General features: G+C 40.2%; 1 protein-coding gene and 1 long non-coding RNA gene across 3 annotated transcripts in view; both read right to left on the bottom strand.

Annotated features, from left to right (window-relative positions):
- Positions 1 to 5,691: 5,691 nt before the first annotated feature.
- Positions 5,692 to 11,690, bottom strand: LOC146688420 (uncharacterized). Of its 2 annotated transcripts, none has more exons than XR_014916464.1 (3): positions 11,438 to 11,690; positions 10,890 to 10,944; positions 5,692 to 6,274 (listed from the first exon to the last, which is right to left on the bottom strand). It is a non-coding gene; the product is annotated as an uncharacterized LOC146688420 (long non-coding RNA). The 2 variants fall into 2 exon arrangements; XR_014916463.1 differs by lacking the exon at positions 5,692 to 6,274 and adding an exon at positions 8,757 to 9,458.
- Positions 11,691 to 19,314: 7,624 nt separating this feature from the next.
- The window catches only part of LOC146688421 (uncharacterized), a 66,155-nt gene continuing 61,736 nt past the window's right edge, over positions 19,315 to 23,733 (bottom strand). Inside the window, exons 22-23 of the mRNA XM_085438039.1 lie at positions 23,400 to 23,522; positions 19,315 to 21,565 (exon numbers count right to left, since the gene is read on the bottom strand). Coding sequence (XP_085294165.1) covers positions 21,539 to 21,565; positions 23,400 to 23,522 — 150 coding nt within the window. The 3' untranslated portion in view covers positions 19,315 to 21,538. The remainder of the gene's footprint in view (positions 21,566 to 23,399; positions 23,523 to 23,733) is intronic.

Below are 23,733 nucleotides of genomic sequence, written 5' to 3' on the forward strand. Positions count from 1 at the left end.
CAGGGAGAAGGAGGGGAAAAATAACAGCACTGTTTCTGCCCTGGAGAGCTGCTGCCTCATCAGAAAACGACTGATTGCTAGGGTCCACGGCAGTGATGAGCTTTTCCTCCATACTGAATGAAGAATGAAGGGCTTTGGCTGGACCTGCTCCTTTGACCTAGGTCACAGCCACGTCACCAGGCTCCTGATTGGTTGTCACGGTGCGATTTGATGCTGGAGTTCAGATTTTTCCAACTTGAGCGGTAGATGCGAAACGCGCGTATGCACAAAATGCAACACAAAAACTGACGCGCGTGGTTTTATTCGCGTGCCAGACGCGGTACACTGATGCCCGTTTCACGCGTTTTCGCGATACAAATCTGCTTCCAAATTTTCGCGGGACACGCAATCGCGTTCTCTGATTGGATAGTTAAATTTGTGATTGACATGACCTTGGCCAATCAGATGAGAGGAAGAAAAATAGGGTCAAAATTCGTACTTGTAACTTGAAAGTTTAGTGCAGACTTTCACATGTATTTTTTGGATAAGTCCACACACAAATCTTTTCTACACACACAAATCCTGATTTACAAGTATAAAATATTTATGACCACAATTGAGCCCATAGTAATAAAGCACTGGAAGGATGAGGTGGAAACAGGAAGTGTGTAGATTCAGTGGACTTGGCTTCCTCCATCTGCCTCCATGCTCTCTTTACTGGTCTTCTAAAAACTTCTCCTGTAGCTGTTTAAATGTTTAGGATATCATTTAGCATTCAACGTTTGTCATTACACATGTCTAAATACAGGGTAACAAAATACAGTTTGCATCTAATCAGTAAGTGCAATAAGAGCAGATTATGTATAAGTTCAGTAGAGAGCAGATATACAGATGTACTGTTGTATACATATGTACAGACATACAGATGGTGTAGCATACAGATGTTCTGTATTGCTGTACAGATGGGCAGATATACAGGTGTACTGTGAACAAATATACAGATGTGCTACATATATGCAGATGTATCGGTGTGAGGTAAACAGATCCACAGAGTGCTATGAATATATCTACAGCAGTGGAAGCGTAGCTCTCTGAACAGCCTGTAACAGTGAACAGTGTAGGCACTATAACAGAGACTCTGTCAGTGTCCTAAAACTATAGCAGTAACCAATGTGAGCATGTGGTGAATGTTGAGAATGAAATGATCATGGTCACTGGGAGGAGGAGTGTAGAAGGGTTCAGTGAGTGAACTGAGTTCAGTAGGGTGACAGCTGTGGGGGAGGAGCTCTTCCTAAACCTGCTGGCTTTAGTCTGAAGGCTCCTGTAGCACCTTCTGGGGGGGAGGAGCTGGAGGAGTTTATTGGCAGGACGAGAGGAGTCCCTGAGAATGATGCGTGCTCGGCATAGACATCTCTTCTTGTGGACATCCTCAATGGCAGGAAGTGGAGTCCCTGTGGTGAAAACTGCCCAACCAGTGCCTTGTGGCCAGCAACAGAGCAGTTCCCATACCACACTGTGACACAGTTGGTCAGGATGCTCTCTATCACATAGTGGTAGAAGTTAACCAGTATGTCAGCAGACATGTGGTTATTCAGTGTCCTCAAGAAAAAGAGGCACTGATGGGCCTTCTTGACCAGGCTGGAGGTGTTAGTTTACCAGGTGAGATTCTCAGAGATGTGGGTCCCCAAGAACTTGAAGCTGGAGACCCATTCAACCCGTTCAACATGTCCCCATCATTTATGTAGATGGGGACATGGGGGTCTCTGTTCTCCCTCCTGAAGTCCACAATTAGCTCTTTGGTTTTGCTGGTATTCAGGAGCAGGTTATTGTCAGCACCACACAGCTAGGTGCTTTACTCTTCCCTGTAGCAGACTCATCATTGCCTCTGATGAGACAGTCACCGCGGTGTCATCTGCAGACTGGATGATGGAGTTGGATCCGGACCGAGGTCTGCAGTCATAGAGGAACGGGCTCAGCACACAGCCCTGTGGAGTGCCAGTGTTGAGTGTGATGGTGGTAGAGCAGTTATGGCCTGACCTTACATGCCAGGGTCTGTTGGTCAGAAAGTCCACGATCCAGGTACAGATAATAATAATAATAATGGATTGCATTTATATAGTGTCTTGCCCAAGGACACAACGACCAGGGGGATCAAACCGGCAACCTTCCGGTTATAGATGAGCTTCCCAATCCCCTGAACCACGGTCGCCTGGAGTTGCTGAGTCCAAAATCCACAAGTTTGGTGATCAGCTTGGAGGGAATGACTGCACTGAATGCTGAGCTGAAGTCAACAAACAGCATTCTTACAGAAGTATTGCATAAATATCTGAGTACACGTTGCAAGAAACTGCATTCCCAGATCACATCCAGTGTGTGCTGGAAAATTTGCAACGATTCTACAAAAATGTTCCACGTGGTGGTTTTTTTTCTTCCTACTGGTGATGATCCAGTGGAGCTCCAGTCACTCCAGGCTCCCTTGTGGTGCCACAAAACAAACATACTCGTGCGTCCATGATGATCCTGCTGCTTCACTTCTGTATGAATTGATCTTTTCATCACGGTTCACTTTGGACAAGCAGGAAACAGAGGTGACGCTGACTTGTGGCTTTGCAGGAAGATTCCCTTTAACAACAAGAGCATGCACACAGTTTGTTTTAGGCCACCATGAATAGCTCACATTGTAAATGACAAAGAGCTAGTATATGATACTGTAGCTTCCACTCACTGTGACAGGATGGCTCGTAGGAGGTGATTACACTCTGCTTCATTGGGTTCCAGTTCAGATTACGGGACAACACATGGAAAGACAGAAACTGGAAACAAATGTTAGAAAAATGTTTACTGTTGGAAAACATTCAGTGAACAATATCAATTTTTCTGTTTGGCAAACTTCAAATCTGAGTCTCCAGAAGCCAGTCAGACAGTAGAGTTGGTATAAACAGAGAGAGGAGATGAAGCTTCTTTTAGACAGAGGAAGGAAAATATTTAGATTCACTTAAAAGGATAATTCTGCATTTTTACCACTTTCCACTTTCACTTTCATGCCATTAAGCTCTAATTAGCTTTAATTTCACTTCAAATACATAAACACAGACCCTGCTCACCTCTGTCTCTTCACTGCTGTATATGTGCTGGATTATTTGGACTACATTGCATTGTACAGTTAAACTATGATTGTATCTGTGGGGCTTAAAAACAATGACATTTGTCCACTCACTCACAGTGGATTCATTTTCAAAGATCAGCACTTCTTTAGGGCTGATCTGGAGACATTAACTGGCTCTAGGTGACAGAAAGCGCTGCAAGGACTGAGAAAAAACAGGATTAATCCCTTTTTGGTGCACATCATGACAGCTGGGATTCATGTATTGTGTATGTTATGTGTTGAGGTTTTCTCTTTGCGACTGAGGTCCGTACTGGCGGTGAGATTTGTATTGAGCGAGCAGTGCAGAGTGATCAGACACACGTGCTGTTCCACAAACGGGATGTTTTTATTGTAGACACTGTAGCAACTGAGACCAGTGAGAAATAAACCAGGAGAGATGGAAGGAACAGATCAAACAACAGATCTTAAGTCCATGATACAATCTGAATGAAGAGAAAAGGCTCACTGTGTGGAAGGCTGAGATACTCGTCACTTCTGCAGACGAGCAGCAGAGACAGTTCAATTTTCCCAAAGGTTTTGGGGATCATCACGATGCTTTCTGGCAGAACTGAGAGCAGCCTTTGTTCCTTTTGCTCAGCAGGGTTTTCATCTTACAGTGTGATTTAGCAGGTGGGGGAACCTAAAATCAGCTGCAGTGGCTCTTTGTAGAAACTGAAATCAACAAGATGTAAGCAGGTATTTCTGTCCTGGCTGATTTCCACCCTCTACACTGACAGGTCACTGTTACACCGTCTTTTTTCTACATTTAAGCATCACCAGCTGAAATTCATATTCATCTCTGTTACACTTGATGTAACAGACCACGAGCACCACAGCCATTGTGCATCAGTCGCACACAGTTCTTTACTGTAAACGAACCTGATTATCCTGCACTAACCTACAGAGGACTTTCATGTGCTCTTTAAGTAACACAGTTAGTTTGCTTTACAGCGTGTTTCACAATATGAGAACATGAAGACTTCCATGTAAGCTTTCAGTTTATATCAAATGCCACTGAGCAGTCCTTACCTTTAAATATAAGCTCTCCTCTTCCTGTCCTGTATTCTTTCTCCATCTCTGCGTGAAGTTATTTCAAACTCGTTTCTGTCCCTGTGAAATACAGCAGCTGGACCTTTAGCTACAACACACTGTGAGAGAAACTACACAAAAACAGCTTGTGTGTTTGCTGATGTTTGTTGGGCTGATAGAAACGTTGCGTTTGAAATTACCTGCCACAACATGTTACTCCCTTTATGCTTGATCGTCTTCTGTAGGGCTCATTAGATGGCCCACTTGGACCTGTTACTGTGGCACACGTCATCTCTTTGTATGTAACGTCCCCTGGTGATTATTTCAAAGAGGACTGTACGCTCAGAGTGACAGAAACAATAACCCCCTCAAATTTGTTAAACCAAAAGTAAAAACAAAATGTAAGAAGTCCAAAGTACAGTTATTTGTTTACAATGTAATGAGGAAAAGTAAAAAATACTCCAGTAAAGCACAGATATCTGAAAGTTCTACTTTAGTACAGTAGAGTACAAAGTATTTGTACTTTGTTACTTCCCCTTTGTGACGAACCTTTACTGAGGCGAGTGAGTCTCAGCTCTTTGTTCTGGGCTGTTTGGTTTGGTGACCTCTTGGATGCGTCGTGGCTGGATGCCCGGCCGCTCCGAGGAAGGTTCACCTCTGTTCCATGTTTTCCATTTGTGGATAATGGCTCTCTCTGTGGTTTGGTGGAGTCCCATAGCTTTAGACATGGCTTTATAACCCTGTCCACACTGACAGGTCTCGATTCATTTGTTTCTGAATCTCTTAGGATGCTGGCATGATGTCTGGCTTTGGAGGATCTTCTGGTCTGTGACACGCCACAGTTGATTTATCTTAATAATAAACACTTTCATTTAGAAAGTGCATTTTGTGTTGACTTGTGTTGTTGTTGTGTAATATTTAAATGTGATGATCTGAAACATTTAAGTGTGACACTTTCACACCACTGTATGTTATGTTATTTTATTTTTTATATATTTCTGTCTTTTTCTGGAGCGATCATGATCGGCCACCTAGACCAAAACTGCCAGGGCCGATTTCCTCCCAGTCCAGCCCTGATTCCTCAATCATTCTTGTGGGCTGCATCTCTCAGACCATGAAGATTGAGACTCATTTTACATAGCGGGCCACATACAGCCCACTGTATGCCAGACCAGTGAAACTCCCCTTACTGTGTAAAGAAGTGACATATTTAACTGTTTTTCTACATGATAAAGAAAAAGCTGCTGTGACAAAGACAGAAATCTGTTGGCACGGCTCTTTGTACTTAAATCGTAAGAAATAAACGTGTAAAAGCCCTGACAGCTCATTGCCCACACTGCACAGTTTTTTCCTTTCGTTTTTTAAACTGTAGTCGTGAAAAACAGAAATTTCTGTAGTAAAAACTTTTCTGTCTTTTAATTGTCATTTGCTTGATGATTTTGTGTAGTGTTAAATATCAACACTTCACCGAGTTCCTTTGATTCCTCCGAGGCATCCGATGGAAGACAAAACACTGCTCAGTAGACCATTTAACTCTTTATTACATCTAGGAGGGAGATGCGTCCTGCACGACATGTTGATCTCAAAATGCTGGTGAGCCCCTGACAGTTTTATTACAGAAGCTCTCTCACTCTAGTCTAAACAACAGTGTGTCAGTAACTTTCCACCAGAGATGGTCCCGTCTTATCTACTTTTTCCCAGGCAAGCGTGAGTGAGAGTCTGCAGCGTTTGACTTCCAGGGACACTTGTCTAATGCCTTTATTTTTTAGGGCCGTGTCCAGTTAATACTACACTATATGGTTATATGGCAGAATTGAGGCACTTCAAATAATTTAATCCCAGCAGTAGCATGAATTACAATACAGGAGGTTTTTATCACTAGGAAAGCTGTAAAACTTCTCGGGGGCCAAATATAATTGTATGAAACCGTTGTGGTTTCGAGCCTGTTTCTACCCAATAAACCATCACACAGACCCACTGAAAGCTTCACACGTCTCAGGTTATCTGTGTGCAGTTACCTGGAGCATCAGAAGCTTGAAACTTGCTCCACTCTGTCTTCATCGCTGTGCTCTGCACACTTGTTGCTCACCGCATCATGTGCATGTTCTCAGGTGCTTTTGGCTAGAATTCATAGGATAGACACAGACAGGGTTCATGAATTATTGCCTGTATCATAAAATAATGGAACGGGCAGAATACATATATGCTCAAAATCATTCATATATTTCCTGCTTTTCAGGAATTGAGGTGGTAATTAGCCTTTGGTGCAGTTTTTGACCCAAAACCAATGATGAGTAGCTTACATCACTGTTACTGGTACAGTGCTGCACTGATGCCTTCCTGAGAGCCATCCCAATGCAAGCACAGAGAGTTAAGTCAGGAGTTTTTTCATGCGCTTTCATTATTTCTTTTAACTAAGGGGGAGTGAGGTCAAATTTTACCTCAGGCATGTCATGAATACTGAAACCTGGGCTGACTGAACTGACCACAGCTTCTGACTTTAGCATCACTGTGTCCTTTACACAAGAGGCCGACTATATTATATTATATATATTATAGTATATTTCTATGCAAAACAAGAGGAACTTCAATACACAGCAGTATATTCACAGTTTAAACCACACTGTAAAATATAACTTGTTTCAACTTAAAAATATCAGGTAAAGGGCTGCCTTAAAATTTTAAGTTAAGTCAAGAAATAGAGTTTGTTCTTGTAACACAACCAAATGTTGTGTTGATGAAAAATCACATGTCGTCTAAACTTTCGTCTTAGTTTAGTTGACTGAGATTTGTTAGCCAGTTCAACTCCTTTAATTGTCATTTTTACTTGGGAAAACCCTTTCAGCTAAATTAAAATAATCTATTGTTTAAACTCTTGTCCTAGTTCAGTTGACTTGGGTTTTTCAGTTAATTCAAATACTTTAGTAGTTCTTTTAACTTAGGAATCTATTTCAGCTTAACATAATCTGTTAGCTAAGTTGATTTAAGTTTATTAATTAACTGAGCTCCTTAAAGTAGCTGAGTGAACTCGTAAATCAGTTTCATTTTAATTATCAGAGTTGACTGACTGGATGTAAAGAAAAATGTGCATTGAACATCTTAAGTTTTTCTTTTTTAAGCTTTCTAACGTCCATTTCAGCAAAACTACCTGTTAGGCTTATCTTAGAGTTCAGGTTTAAATATCTACATTCCTTTAAAAAATTTTTCTGTTGTTTACAGAAAAAAAAATAAAAACCCACAGATTCCATTAAAGTGTATCTGATCAATTCAGGCAGAAAGTTTGTTTTAAGAACATGACAAGATAATTACTCATGAGCATGCAACATTCAACATTTATTGTGCCATCTTAGTCATCTGAGAAACAGAAATCAGTGACGTAGCTCATCAGGCTCACAATCCATCAAAACTCAAAAGTTGCTCCCTGTGAAACAATAAATTTGAACTTGGTCTTGAGCCCAGTTTGGGTGAAGATTAAATTCTGACCAATACTCTAGGAGCAGTAGTGATTCTTGTGAAGTAACAACATAAAGTCTGCATTATTGTAATGTATCAACGGGACACTTGCTATTTTAGAAAAGTTATTCTTTACATTTGCAAAATTTTTAAACTTCATTGTGCTCAGTCACACCTGTTAGCACAAAACTTGAAATATTAAAATAGTACAAAACCTTTGATGAGTGACAGTAAAGATCAGTTTATAACAACTAAGACATCAAACTCTTCTATTTGTCTTCGTTTACAATTGCAACAAATTGGGGCCTGGGGCTCGGTCACTCAGGCACGGCTGGCTGCCGGCGGAGCTCACGGGCGCGTCACTGCAACTCCCCCTGGCTTCTGCTCCGCGGCTGCTGAGTGAGCCCTCATCTGGGACTCTCCTCAGCTCTTTCTGGGACAGTGGCGCGGCTGCCCCTCTGTTGGTCTTCCTTGGTCTCTTGTGTTCTGGGGGCCTCTGGATGTCTGGAGTTTTGATCTCCTCCATACCTGCTTCATGCCCTGGAGGACGGGGCTGTGGCCCCCCCACACTCCCTAGCAGATCATTACATGAAGGAACCTTTTAAAAACAAGCGCGTCCATGCTCACAGGTGTACACACGGGTGATCACACCCACAAACTACACCCTTTTTGGCTCCTACCTCAAAGCACACTGTGTTCTGTTGATCTTATGTGCTGCACAATAATGTTTAACATTTAGTATTTACTGTCATATTCCCATATATCATTGTGATGTTGTTTATTCTATTGCTCTTGTTCTCTTCTGCTTGTTTTCTTTTTTCTTTCTCAGCAGGTGATCCAGGTGATCGATATATGCATTTTTTTTTCCTTTTTCTTTTTTTTTCTGCTCATTCTGTTGGTTTTTGTTTTTTGCCCTTCTCCCCCGTCCCTCTTCTCAGCTGTTTCTCTTTCCCTCTTTCTTTCTCCCCTTCTTTCCCCCAGTCAAGTCTGTCCCGTATTCAGTAAGTGAAAATAAAATGAACAATAAAAGGTGAATCAAATGGACCATTACGGCAAGGCTGGGATGGTCAATTTGGTAAAGTAAATCCGTTGGGCATCTTTCTTTGCCTTTAGACAACAACTCTGATGGCATAAGAGCCAAACGGGACAGGCAAAAAAAAAGAAGAAAAAAACCCCCCAAAAAAACAAAAACAATTGCAACAAATTCCACAGAACCAATATCTCTGAAAATGAGTGCATGCTTCTGAAACATTTGATAATATGAATATTTCAGCAACATTAGTTTGAGTCTGCTCAATTGCAAAACAAAGGAAAAACTACTGACTTGATGAGATAAGCATCTGCAGAGTCCACCATTATATTGTTGTTCACGTAAGTTTCTTAAACCATGAACAAATGAGTAATTGTCTAATCTGGAATGTAAAGTGTAGTCATTTAGTGACATACAAAAGTGAGAATGAGAACTTGCAAGAATAAAAAAACAAACAGTAAAATAAAAACTGTCCTTAACACTAAGGCAATTGTATGCTGTGAGCATACAATTACAGTTCTGCATGGCGTTCTGCAAGAGTCTGTTTCTTAGACCATGCACTAGTGAGACGCACTGCCTTCCACCAATGTTCATTAGGATGTTCTGAATGACTTCAAAGATGCCCTTAAGTTCCGTTGGATAGTCTATGTTGAGGGCAAAGAGAAGGCCCATCAGCATGGAAATGGCACTTGAGACATCCCTCAGATTAGACAGGATTACTGCCGCCTCAACGACAACCAACACATCGATGATGTCTTCTTCTTTCACCATCACAATGGCAACTTTCATCCTCTTAGAAAACGTGTCTTCAATACCTGTCGGCTATAAAAGGGTTCAAAGACAAAAAATAAAATAAAATTACACAATATCCCTCGTGCTTAAGAATTCATGTCTTTCCAAAGAAGAGCCACACTGATGCCTTGGCTGATGCTGATTGGCTTTGGGTAACACTTATTAGTAAAGTTTTTTCAGAATGAGATATGCACCCCCATGTTACAAATCCATTTCTTGCTTTAAACAAAGACCATGTTCATAAATAACTGAGCATGTCTTCAATTGCAGAATTCAAACAAAATTTTCCATTTAAATGGTAAATGGCCTGTATTTGTAAAGCGCTTTATTAGTACCTTAAGGACTCAAAAGCACTTTACACATTCAGTCATTCACACACATGGGTGGATGACTGAATCGTGGCTCAAGAGTTGACAGTTCGTCTTATCATCGGAAGGTTGCCGGTTCGAGCCCCGGCTCCGACAGTTTCAGTCATTGTGTCCTTGGGCAAGACACTTCACCTGTTACCTACTGGTGGTGGTCATAGGGCCCGGTGGTGCCAGTGTCCGGCAGCCTCGCCTCTGTCAGTGCGCCCCAGGGTGGCTGTGGCTACAATGTAGCTGCCATCACCAGTGTGTGTAAATTTAAATCTACTTACGCTAAATATTGGCTGTGCTCTAAACCAAATCTGTCTGAGAATACATGAACTGTGCAAACTGCAGCTACACTACAGGATCAGATTGTGGCTCCATAGACCATGCTTCTTTAATCAGTTTATTGATTCAAGTTTATTTTTTCTCCCTATATTAACAGCATAAAAAAAAAAAGAGCATATAGACATGGCTGAACAGGTTGCATAATTGGCACTGAATATCAACATCCACCTTTACCCAGCTGCCCAATGACTCTGGGCCAGTAACCTTTATTTGCTATAGTTTATTTGCTTGTTTTATTCAATTTTAAATCATGCTTTTTATTTGTTCTTGTTTCTAATGTCTCTGTAAAGCACTTTGAATCACCTTGTTGTTGAATTGTGCTATACAAATAAACTTGCCTTGCCTTGCCTTGAATTGCTTACCCAGTCTACACAGTCTACACAGTCTCTTTTCCAGGGTCCAGGACACTTCACGAAGTATTGCCCCCCACAGCTGTAGCAGCCACTGCAGCCCCTTAAATATCCTAATGTCTCTGCCATTACAATATACAATGTGAGAAATCAAACGTAAAGCTGAAGTGAAGAGTACAGCAGCGAAATGTCAAAGACCCTGGTGAAGACACGAATAAACACAAGACACTAATAATATCAATGCTAGCTTGCCAGTTAGTTTCTCTGAAACCCAGACCAAATCCAGTGTCAAAGATCTTGTAATAATACATTTGGTGAGGAAGAAGTACACATGTTATCATGTGGCATCTATTGTTTAGTTTAAAATCCACTGTGGTGCTGTCATTATAAAATTTACTAAAATAAACAATGCTAACCTTCACAGTCTTGAGAGTGTGTGAGGTCCTCTGTCCTCTTCCTTTGTGTAGGGCTCTGGTCAAAGAAGTCAAAAAGAAAACAAAAACACTTTTTAAACAGTGTTTATGAAGCATGCAGACAGCTCCAAATTCACAGCTTTTGATACATAATTCCATCAATATATGATTATCATTGGAGATTTTGAATCAGGCTTATCAGGACATTCAAGTAGAATATGATAAATAAGTGTATACTTCTTCCCACTCCCTTTCAACATGTAAATTAATCAGAATGGTTTTTTGTATGTAATTTGTATAGTATCTTTTTCTCTCTCTTATTTCTTTTCTAAATGTACTTGTATATTGTTCACATGTTGAAATAAATTACCAATCAATCAATCAATGATATCCAACCTACCACCAATATACACAGTAAAAGTTACCACACTAAATGTCCAGTTGTGAAATATGATGACAGACTTTACTCATCAGCCTTCTTTCAATGAGTTCATCAGTTGAACTGGATAACCTAAAACTTAAAGGATTAGATTTCGCAGTTGAACACTTACATCATCACCGAAGCATTTTATGAGCCTAGTTAGCCCTCCCATGCCGCTCTTGATTTTGTACAGCTCCACGAACCTCTCCATAATGGTCAAGCACAGCAAAAAGGAACCCTTTCAGGTCAACAGATGTAAGACAGGCAAATGCTGCTTCAACCTGAGCAACAGAAGAAGAGGGGTGGGGAGTACAGGCAGAATAAAAAAAGATTCTTTGAGACCCAAATTTAAGCAAACTGAGGCTTAATCTGAGGCCCATTAGAGAAAACACAAACACACAAAAACAAACAAACAAAAAGATGCACTTTACCTGCCATTCAGCGAACAAGGAAGTTCAGAGAACAATAAGCTCTGTCTTGAAATCTTTTAAAGTAGAATGATTGTGAAAATGACTTATGTGATGTAAAACTGGAGTAAATGTGTGATTAAAAGAACACTGAGTGAAAGGACAAGTAACAATTGCCTTATTCCTCAGATGTTTACCTTGATGAGCAACACATTGCTTTAGTCCAACTGTCTCATTAAAGTTACACAACAGGCTTTTTACATTAAAGCCAGCGAGTCCATTACATACTCGCTTTTTATATCTGAAATACTGTGCACATTCTGTGTATATGTAGTGGACAGCAATTTACCCAAAAGAGTGCAAAGTTTGCAAGTCCACCTCATTTAAATGACAAAGTCAGATGTGATCATCTAGACCTGTGAAAATAAATTAATGACAAACCTTCAGTTATGGATGTTATTACAACCACAAGAACCTAAACAGTCTGCTCCACTGCTTTTGTTAATGAATCATTTGTTGGTAGCACGTCTGAATATTTAGTTTATGCCACCTGCATGCGATCATCAATAGTGCAATATTACTTCTTAAGGACCCTGACACTACAATCTTTATATCATTTGTTCTACAGAGCTATTAAGTTACAATATAATCTGTGGTGTTTCCAATATGACAAAATGCACAAATTGTAACTTACCATTTGACTCCACTGACAAAAATAAATCCCCAGCATCAAGTTTGGCTTCACAGACCTAAAATAAGTAAAATAAAAATATGTTATAATTATATTGTTTTCGCCATTTATTCATGTTTGCTAATTTTCTGACATATAAACAATGTTAGTTTTGTTACAATACAGGGAATGCAGTTTAATTAAAAGGTAAATTATGCAAAAAAAAACCCCAAAAACACTTCTGCAGTATATCATGCCAAAAATCAGTGTCTCTTATGCCAATTATTTTATCTCTACAGCTCTTTTAGTATGGAAACTCACACAATCTGGTCATACTGATCACAAGAGTCCAAAAATAAGTTAAATTAGTGAGCTGTTGTTAAGCATAGAGCATTTCAGGGTAACAAATAACTGCACAATGTAATTAAAGCAAAAAATAAACACACTGGAGGACTATCTGATAAAAACTAATATAATGCTGGTTTGTGGACCATATTTTGTCTCAATCCTCAGTGCACTCTTGCAGCTTAGCATGCAGCACTTAATAACAACTTAAGTGATTACATAGGTGTAAACAGATGACAACAAGCATCGGAGTCCTGCCAAAAAGTTCTTTTTGAACCCAGCCAGTTATTGGAAATATTGCCAAAATGAACTTCCACCAAAATACAACAGCCTGTTGTTACAAGTACAGAGACAATATGAAATAAGCTTAATTAGCTGAGTTAGCTTGCTAATATCGCAGCAGTGGTTGAGTGCACAACCTTAAAGCTAGCGGCACAATACTTGTGATTTGGTCAGTGCCACATTAAACCCATAAAAAAGGCCATATGTCAGTTTATTAGGTCAAGTTTGGTCATGACACACAAGCTGGACCTTGTGGGCTAAAGTTACATTAGCTAAAGCAAACATTTCGGTAAAAGAGAAAACCCACGTCATGCCATGAATTCAAAACATGTTCCAACTTTCGTAGCTCTCTTTCCTTATAGTTATAACCAATGTTACTCACCGTGAAAGCAGATTCCAAAGAAGACGATTAGAAAACGTCCAAGTAAAGTGAGCATGTCGTTAACCGCCAATTCCCCATGATGCACCTCGATAGCAGTCACGTGGGACAGTTTTGAATCCTGCTGTGCTCAACTTACCCACATTGTCAAGTTAAGATAAGTTGCTGATTTAGCTGGACATGAGTTTTCAAGTTAGCTTTTTTTTTGGTGTAATTGGGACGTTTTTAACTTGTAATTCTATGTTATAACAACAACTTCAGTCATCTATCGTCAAACTGATATAGAATAATATGTTGAAATAACAAACGTCTAGAATTACATTTTACAGTGCACAAAGACATAAACACAAAGCGTTTATGGATCACGGATCAGGATCAGTGAGATGTGGCTTTCTCACCCGACGGCACGGACACGGCCGTGGCTGAAAGCCGACAGCTCGCTGATTCTGATCCGTTGGCCGGTCCGCGCTTTGTGTTTACGCCCTTTTTGCGCTGATTCTGAAGCTGCAGCTTTTATCTCTGTCCAAACAATATTGACTGAACTGTGGTGTAATCTATATGGATGTACATGCATGCGCCACTAGGCGGCAGTACTTACCCACAAACAGGAAATGGGTTGGCACGTGAACAGCCACAAGAAAAACTGCATTAAAGATTGTTGTTGCTCCACGTTATCACTTGAGCAGGAGTGTTATTCAAGAGCCCAACACAACATGAAGCAGCAGCCAAAGAAGATCCAAACTACGCTTCACATAAACATCGTCATGAATTCACTCTGACTTTTGCTGTTTCGCTTCGAGCGCGATAAAAATCACACTTCATGCACAGCTCTCTCGCTCTCTCTCTCTCTCTGTGATGGATGCATGCAACCACACAACTGAGATGCTTGGGTAATATTCATTTGGTCTTTTGTCTTATGTTTACGTTATGCTCTAAAGCTTCTGTGATCATAAGTTAACTAATTTGATATTTTGAGTTTACCTGTAATGCATGACAGCACTAAGCTATAGCCCAAATGGTGGCATAGACTTTGCTTTGCATTGTTTGTTATTTTATATAGGTGGGTGATTATATTTCTGCTCTTTCTGAGTTACCTGACCTCCGCTCCAGTCCTTCCTGGTTTGGCTGAAAGAGGAGGCTGAGGGTGGAGCTGGTTCAAATGCAGACGCCAATAAAGTGGACTGGACCATCTATTGTGATCATGCAGGGGGAATGGGGTTCTTCTTGAATGATGGTTAGCTGTTATCTCTTTAGTTTTCACATTTGGTGTATATAATGGTTTATTCATTTGCTATATAACTGGAGCTGTTTCTCATTTGGGCAGGTCAGTTTGTTGAGTTATGTTTTTGTTAAGTGACTTTTGAGTAGCAGTCTGTTAAGTTAACCTCTTTCATGGGCCCACTTGCTTCTTAAAAACTTTATTTTTTGTTATTTTGAATTTTTGTAATCATCTTGTCCTTTTTGGGGGGTATAATAAAACCCATTTTTTTGAAGATTACATTTGTGCCTGTGTTCCTGCCTGCTTGGATCATGACACTCTCTCTCTCTGTACTTCAAGAACAGTTTCCCGTCTAAAAATCTGTTTTCTGCATTATTCGCTTGCTTGTTACGCACAAGTCTACCGATGTTTACAGCCTGTCGGATGCTGTTTATTTCCTTTCACTTACTTCCAAAAAGAAAGCCTAATTTCTGCTGTTCAATACTGAACATATTTAAACTTTTTAAAAATGAAAAACTTTTGCTGTGTCTCTAATCCAACCTCTGTAACCTTGCTTCACTTCAGCAGCATCAGGTAATGTTCAGATGTTGATTCATGGTTTTCTTTCGTTTTTGATTTACTGCAGAATATTTTTATAAAATCCAGGCCAGGAAAATCACCTTCATGTTTTTCTGTTTTATCCTCAGCTACTTTGACACAAAGGCCTCTGCTGTGATGTTTACACCTTTGATAAAGTCTGGCAAGTGTCAGCTTTCTTTTTATTAGGGGTGCAACGATATTCGTATCGATATTGAACCGTTCGATACAGTGCTTTCGGTTCGGTACGCATATGTATCGAACAATACAACATTTGTAATTTATTTTATCAACTTTCCTTCTGACGATGCTGTCTGTGTTGAGCGCTCAGTGAATCTGCGTTCGACTACTCCGCCTAGGCTGCACTGTCGAGCGCAGATCCACTGAGCGCTCAACACAGACAGCATAGTCAGAAGGAAGAGCGCAGGGCACCTCCCCCACCCTCATTCAGATCTGGCGTTTGGAATTATTTTGGTTTTCATGTGACGTATGACCCTGAAGGTAAGCGCGTCATGGACTAAAGTAAAACAGTATGTTGGATGTGCCACGCAATGCTTAATTACATGGGTGGGAACTAGTGTGTTAGCGCAGTTAGCTCGTTAACGTGTTGGCCGTCTAGCCCCATGCACGGGGCGATCGGCGGTAGCTCGTTAACGGAGATTTGCCGTGTTGTGGCGTTAAGGTCATTTCAACGAGATTAACCTGAAAGCACTAGTGGGAACACAACGAATATGACTGCACATTTACGCCGACATCATCCTAGTGCAAAGACAAAAACAACAAGCATGCTACTAACTTTAGCCGAGTCATTTAGACAGCTGTTAGCACATGATTCTCCTTATGCTGCTGAGAATATAGCCCAGAAGAAGCGGATAGTATAGCTTTTATTTTGGAAAGAGACATTTCTCTGTAATAAACTCTCTTTTCCAAAGATGAGTGATTCCTCAATCAGATACAGGGCTCGCAATATCGCTAGCCCGACGTCCCGGAGCTAGCGATTTTTTCAGTCGGGCTACCAAAATCTATCTCTTCCCTGCCCGTCGGGCTATTGTAGGAAAAATATATGTCAATGCTTTTGCATTCTTTCAGAAATGTAGCTGGGTAATTATGTCATTGGCATCGGTGAGCCACTGTCAATATGTGACATATTGAAGTCGCGTTTGAATTTGCGCTTGTTTTTTTGCTTTCACTTTGCAATCGTGCGAACTCTGTATAGAGAGCGACAGCACTGATCTGTGAGTGATGATAATTTGTGCACCAATTCCTCTGACATCGTATTATTAATCGTTAGCTTACTATGCAAACATGACAAGTGAAATCTCCCGCAGCTTAAACATGTGAGAGGTTGATCGCGCAGAGAATCGCTGAGCTTATGTGTGTGTGTGTAAAAGCAGCAGGATATATATTTTAGTTCTGCTGAGCCAAATAAGACAGGTCAGGGTGAAGAAGTGACAGCCAAAGAAAAGCTTACCACAAAACGGAGAAGTTATGACAAATCAGACTATAAGGCAAAAAGAAAGTGCAGCTTTATGGTTTCATGGACAAAAGAATTTCTGTGGCTGCAATATGACGAGCTAAATAACCAGGGCTGCACATAAGTGGTCCGCAGGTGCGCATTCGCTGTCAAAATAAAAAACACGCACAAGGGTTAGGGTTAAATTTAAAAACTGTACTTTTGAGTTGAAATATATATTTATAATTTTAATAAACGACAAATTAAAAAGGCATGAACATTTTTTTTGTATCGAAAAAATATCGAACCGTGACACCAAAGTACCGAACCGAACCGTGAATTTTGTGTATCGTTGCACCCCTACTTTTTATAGATATAAAAATATGGATATGTAGTGATGCATGATCAGAATCCAATCGTGGAATCGATTCTAGAAATCAGTGACGATACCGAGCCCTAACAGTTACACAATCATATCAAAACTCTGTCCTGATAGTTTCCACTTTCTCTTTTGTATCAGACACACTGAGAAAATATTCGGGATAAATAACCATGAAAAGAATGTATATATTCAGTTTAGAGGTTTACACATCACATCATTATAATCACAGAGCCTGTTTCACTAGAATCGTCCACTTGATGGCGCAGTAGAGCAAATGAATCATCACAATGCTTCAAACCATAAATCGACCAGTTGGATAGAAGCTTCAGTTCATCACGAGGCTTCATCTCACCAACACTACTCACCAAGTCTCGTTCAGTTATGTTCTTATTATAGTTATCATAAGAGTCTGAACACATATTTTACCCATTTTACCTGAATTAACATGAAAATACAGTGAAGCAGCAAGTTTTTTAACCTTTAACATGTCTGGGCCTCTTTGCTTAGGCTGCTGCCCCCGCGACCCGGCCTCGGATAAAGCGGATGAAGATGGTTGGATGGATGTTTTTAAACACAAATGAAACACTATACCATGAATTGCATCATTGTTGTTGTTTTTTAATTAGTTTTTTAACCATTATGATCTATTTATTGATTATTTATCACCTGTAATATATTTCTTATGACTGTTTTTACTAGCAGGCTTTATTTATTGACAGCTATGTTTACCAGGGTTACATAGAGCTGCTCAAAGCTCATTCCTGTCTGCAGAGCTCATAGTGCAGGAGGCCACTAGAGGGCGCTGTTACACAGGCACACACTCACATTTAAACATTCAAACATTTAACAGTAAAGTGTGAGCGACAGAGACTTTAAACGAGAACCTGAACATGAAAACAGAAACACTGTGACCACAAACACTGATGACACACTGTGGATGTGACGTCACAGTGGGCATTTACACACTCTTTAACACACACCTCTCTGATTTCACCTGAACTCACACTTTAATAAATTCACCTGCTGATCTTTATTCACACACAAGATACACGGCTTGTAATTCCTTCCGCAATGAGAAATGAAGTGCTGGAAAAACTACACGATGGAAATCAAGGTGTTGTAAAATGTAAAGCTCGTGTACGCCAAACAGTGTGGTGGCCCGGGCTGAGTCAACAAAACTCTGAGATGGTGATGCAGAACATGCATTCAAGAAAGACACAATCACAGTGAGCCACTCATGCCAACAGGATACCCTGCCCGCCCATGGCAGAGTGGGGGAAAACGTACCTTCTGGCTGTTGACTAGCACTCTAGATTTGTTGAGATTGCTTTGTTAAACAAAATCAAACGATGTCATTACTCACCTGAAATCTTTCTTCGCCCGTCATGGCATCCCAGAGGTCCTCATGTCTGGTAATAGGCGACAGTATTCAGGTCAAACCTTTGCAGACTTCACAGCAGCGTACGGCTTTAAGCACATCACAAGCAGTCCTAAGTTTCCGCAAAGTAATGGAGAAGCAGAAGGTGCTGTACAGACTGAAAAAAAGCAGCTGATCCATATCGAGCTCTTCTTGCCTATAAAGCTACACCACTGCACCACGTCTGCGAACCACATTGCCGATACTTCCATCGCAGCTGGAGCCGACACTGCCGGACGGCGCACTGCTTGCTCCAAAGGAAAGGGAGAAAAGAAATATTATGTTTTTGTTTAAAAGGGGAGATGTAGTGTATTCATAATTGTCCCTGGTTGTGGCATCGCAAGAAATTAGTTGTTTTTATAAATATATGGGTATGCATAATAGTTATTATTCATAGATACCTACATCCCAAGTTCCTGTTATTCATCTGAAAGAAGCAGATAGAATGAGTGTTGTTACCATGGTAATGCCAGGAGAAGCAGTATTGGTTCTGTGTTACATTAATGTTGTAAGAAAGAGGAAGAAGAGAGGGTCCTGTAGGACGCAGTAAAATGGACACTGATGTTCTGAACATGCACTGAAAAGAAGGTTCAGTAAACAAGTCGCAACAATACTAAGGCTCAGTTATCTATTTTTGTTTTTGAAGATGCAACACTTGTTGTATGGACTGTATGTGTTTATTGTTCGATTGTGTAATTACGTGTTGCACACTGGCAATGCATGCAGGTGGAAATAAAGTGAGTAAAGAGTTGGTCTTAGTGCACACAGTTGTCCCCCGTACTTATTCCGATTCAGAGTAAGAATCACACACAAACTATAACATGACAACACTGACTGGGTAGTTATCAGTGAAAGCAAAAACATTAACAACATTAAATGGAGTTAACAAGGAGCATATTACTGTTTTTAATGGTACAGTCACAGTAAGTGGGCAAAGAACTGCACATCAAAAATGACAGGAAGGTACCAATGGAAGCAACAGCTGAAGTCAATATGACATTAAAAGAGATTAAAACACCGATCCTGTGGTAAATATCAGAGAGCAACACTGACCTCTGTATATTCTTTTTACTGTTTAAATTTGAAATGTTTTTGCTTTAGTTCTTCAACCACGTGGCGCGTCCGTGTGGTCATTCTTTACTTCTGCTTGAGCCGAGTGATTCTTCTCACTGGACTCCTATAATGGTCTAATGATCATACTTGAAAGTGCAATAAAAGCCATCATAAAACATTAAGTGCATTCATTTTGACAAGAGTCACTACAAACAAATGGAAATGAGCACAGTATGCACCAGCTACAGTACAGTGCAAGCAAAAAAACCTACTCAGGGCATCAGTTTTTAACAGTTTAGTTTTAATACCTGAAACATTTGCACAGCACTTCATGTTAACAGTAGCTACATAAAAGCTCTATACTGACAGTTTTACACGTTAAATTCTTAAACAGCTTACAGTCTGTATGGGATTGTCTTTTGGATAAACTCTGATAGTCACAACCTCAATATTCAGCAGTATTGAACCCCCAAAACAGAAAGCTCTCTGCTGTAACATAAACAAACACCAGGAAAAGCTTTCTGGAAAAATGGTTTTGAAAAATACTAAACCATGGCTCCATTATGATGACTACAGCAACTACAGTGTGTTATTCGATTCAATTTCTCTTCTGAAGAACTGACCAATGGGTGTAAATGTTGTGGGCATGTTGTGAAGTTAACTCATAGACGAAGATAATATGACAGGCAGAAAAAAAAACAACACGGCGCCCAACCAATGGGCAATCCAGTCCAATGGATTTCAGCTGATTTATCAACGAATGGTAACTCAATGGAGCAGACTAAACCATAGCAACGTCTGTCTTTCACTGAAAGTCTCGTGAACTCTTTATGGACATCTTTGCAGTTCTTCCAGGAGGAAGAAGTGCTAGGATTTTTTTTAAACTAAGCATTTCAAATTTGCAGCAAAGAGGAAATATATCTTAAAAATGTTTTCTACAGTAACAATCAAAATATTCACTGACAAACACCAGGGCTGAAAGAAGTATTTGGTTTAATAAATGCCCCTGCAGTATACAAACACTCCACTAGAAGTAAACCTTGCTAGGTTGTGAGCATCATTAATAAAGGTAATTACTCTGTTAAAAATATTCCCTGTGTTCCTGTTATATATTATGCTAATGAACTAAACTAGCCCTAGCATTTATATTCAGTTCATGAAATTACTTAAGCAATTTAGTGCAGTGGACGAGTGAAGCCGAGCTGATTTGAAGTCATTTACAATCTGCTGGGAAATATTTTCACTTGATTATCTGCAGTCGTTGAGCTCATGAGAACATCTGCATGGAGATCGTGTAAAAGAAATATCTATGGATTAAAGTTAATATACGGAGACAATTTTATTCAACATTACTGGTTACATTTTTGACATACAGGTTGAAGACTGGTAAAGAATGTTAAATTTAACACACTGTTCTAACATCTGGACCTCTCTGTGAAGGACTGAAGAGCTAAAGAAATGCCGTCTTCACTGGACCTTAATTTCTTGTCATCTCACATTTTGATAACGGTGATTAGGGGACAAACACACGTTGAGAATAATTTGCTTGTTTATGTGCATGGATAAAATCATACATGTAGCACTTGGAAAGAAAGCAACTGGGCATCTTTATGACACTTTTTATTTATCTTTGCATTTGGGATTTTTTAGACACATTTTTTTTCTCGGTTACTTTTTTGGCCTGTGTGGTCTTGTGTGGCATTTTCTCTCATAGTAATATTGTTCAGGGATTTTGTGTTTCCAGATGCCATTAAATGCCATCATACATGCATTATACACAGTGATATGTCTGTATGCTTTGAAGCCATGACAGTGCCCGTCATGCACACGTACAGCTTGGCTCCCTGTGCGTTTCTTGCTACATCCTGCAGAGCTGGGGTTGGTACACTCTTTGCCCCTTGAGTCACTGTGATGGGGGGAGAAGAAAATGGGGAAGAAGTCGAGACAGAGGAGGAGGGTGAGGAGTAATATTAGCTGAGGTGGAGGTGAAGACGAGGCGATGCCGACACTTGCCATTGCTGCGAAGCCCACGGTGGGCTGGACTCATGTTAAGGTGGTGTGCTGACAAGGCGTGTCTAGAAGAAGGGAGGAGACGACTCAGATTCAGAGATGGGATAAAAGTTTTGTGAGGACAAGGAAATGGAAGGAAATGAAGAGGATGGAGAGGGGGATCAAGGTGAAGAGCCTGATGGACAAACTGAAGGAGTTTTTCAGCAAAGAGTTCAGGAACGACAGGTAGGCACATCTGAAGGAGGCAGAGAAGGCTGAAGGTGAAGAAGCAGTGGAGGAGCAGGAAGAGGACAGGTTTGGAGGTCATCAGTGGCATCTGGGCAGTGAGAAGTGGACAGATGGGTGTTTCCTCGAGCTAGGCTTTAATCAGAGAAGCACGCAAAGCAACAACACAATGCTTTACTGCTTCTGCTGACAGCCTGCAAACACACACCGCGGGTTACAACAAATCAGTGGCAGTGACATGCACACGACAGAACATCACTTGATATATTTAAAAGTAGAATGGGAGGCAGAGCCTTCAGTTTTCAGGTCCATCTTTTATGGAACCAGCTTCCAGTTTGGATTCAGGAGACAGACACTATATCTACTTTTAAGACTAGGCTCCTTTTTGACAAAGCTGGATCAGTTATGCTGCAGTAGACCGGTTGCTGGGGGCTTCTAATGATTCACTGAGCGTTTCTCCCTTTCTCACCCCATTTCACTCACCATGTGTTTATAAATCACTCTGTTTTGGAGTTTGTAAGTGCTTTGTCTCTTTGTCTCTAGGGGCCACCGTAGATTTATGCAGTTAAACTAATTTCTAGAATAGAAACCAATGAGCAGTTTATTTGAAAGACCTGTGTTTTTTCTCTTTTGAATATTTATTATTTCTCATTAAGTACATACAAAAGTATTTCCTATCGGATTAATCAATGGAATGATCAATAGATTATTTGATTACTAAAATAATAAATAGCTGCAGCCCTTTTTCAATGCATCACTAAACAAGAACGGTAAAACATCCATGCAGTGCTTAAAGGATGGGAAACCTCTTCGTGCCATAAACATGAAGTGAATCAGTGGCAGATGTTTCCACAGAATTATTCATTTCTGTAAATGATGAATCCTGATGTGTTTGCGTCTAAAGAAATGGAGTTCTGAACTCAGAAAAACTCACTGCCAGATGAAGGATAGTTGTACAGGTTACATGCAGGTCAAGATTCACTCACTGATGTAGAAACTTCAGTGTCAAATTTGTCTAGTTTCAAGACATTACATGTTTAATTTCGATATAGGAGATGTCACTAAATCTCTAATGTATACAGGGAGTGTATCTTGACAGTACAGGGTACATCTAGAAACTTTAGGACGACGCACATCTGAAAAAAGAAGAACAGGACAAAAATCCACTGCAGAACACACACAAGTGCAATCAAAACATCAAACTCAATTTAAGGTCATTTCCTTGTCCATTATTACACAGCACCCAGCTATCCTGCTCCATTTGGACCACTTTGTGGACTCTCTCTCTACACACACAGTAGGTAGGTAGATGTGGTTGAAACAGCACCAGAGTCATGCAGTGCTTACATTTCTATCATGTAGAGCATGGTTTCTGCTTTTCTAATAGCACAGTTATATTGACTCTTGTCCCATATAGTTACAAGTATAGGTTTATTGACTTGAGTTGGAGACAACTGAATTGAATTGAAGCTTCAGTATATTTATTATAAAACTATCATTTATGTTTTTGCACTGTGAGGTGCAACTGTAGAAGAATATAATGATGGTTGACACAAAAAACCAACAACAAAATCACCAAACAAGAATACAAATCCTTGAAACATTAGATGAACTCCTCTTTAGTCTACGATGACTCAGAGCTGTTAACCTCAGGTGTCCTCAAACTTCATTTACCTGGCTGGCCTGTTTCTGGGTGAACTGCTGCTGGCCCTTAGGAGTCTTTTCTGGTGATCCAGAGGCACGGTGAGATTTGGCATGAGATCGCAGAGCAGAAGAGCTGGAGGTGCTGCTGGAGGTCTGCCATTTACAAAAGTAAACAAAAGGTTAGTATGAGACAATGGTGGATAAACTACATTTATATAGCCCTTTTACTAGTCAAAGCTAAAAACTATACTGTGTGTTGCTGAAAAACATGTAGGAGATACAGAATGTTTTTACAAGATTCAATTAGAAGCAGTCAAGAGCTTTAGATTAAAGCATAAATCAAGATTACAGATGACATCGGACA

The sequence above is a fragment of the Copadichromis virginalis genome, linkage group LG18 (genome assembly GCF_057382275.1).
Source record: "Copadichromis virginalis isolate Kocher_CV1m ecotype Utaka linkage group LG18, C_Virginalis_male_GT1.1, whole genome shotgun sequence".
Lineage (NCBI taxonomy): Eukaryota > Metazoa > Chordata > Actinopteri > Cichliformes > Cichlidae > Copadichromis > Copadichromis virginalis.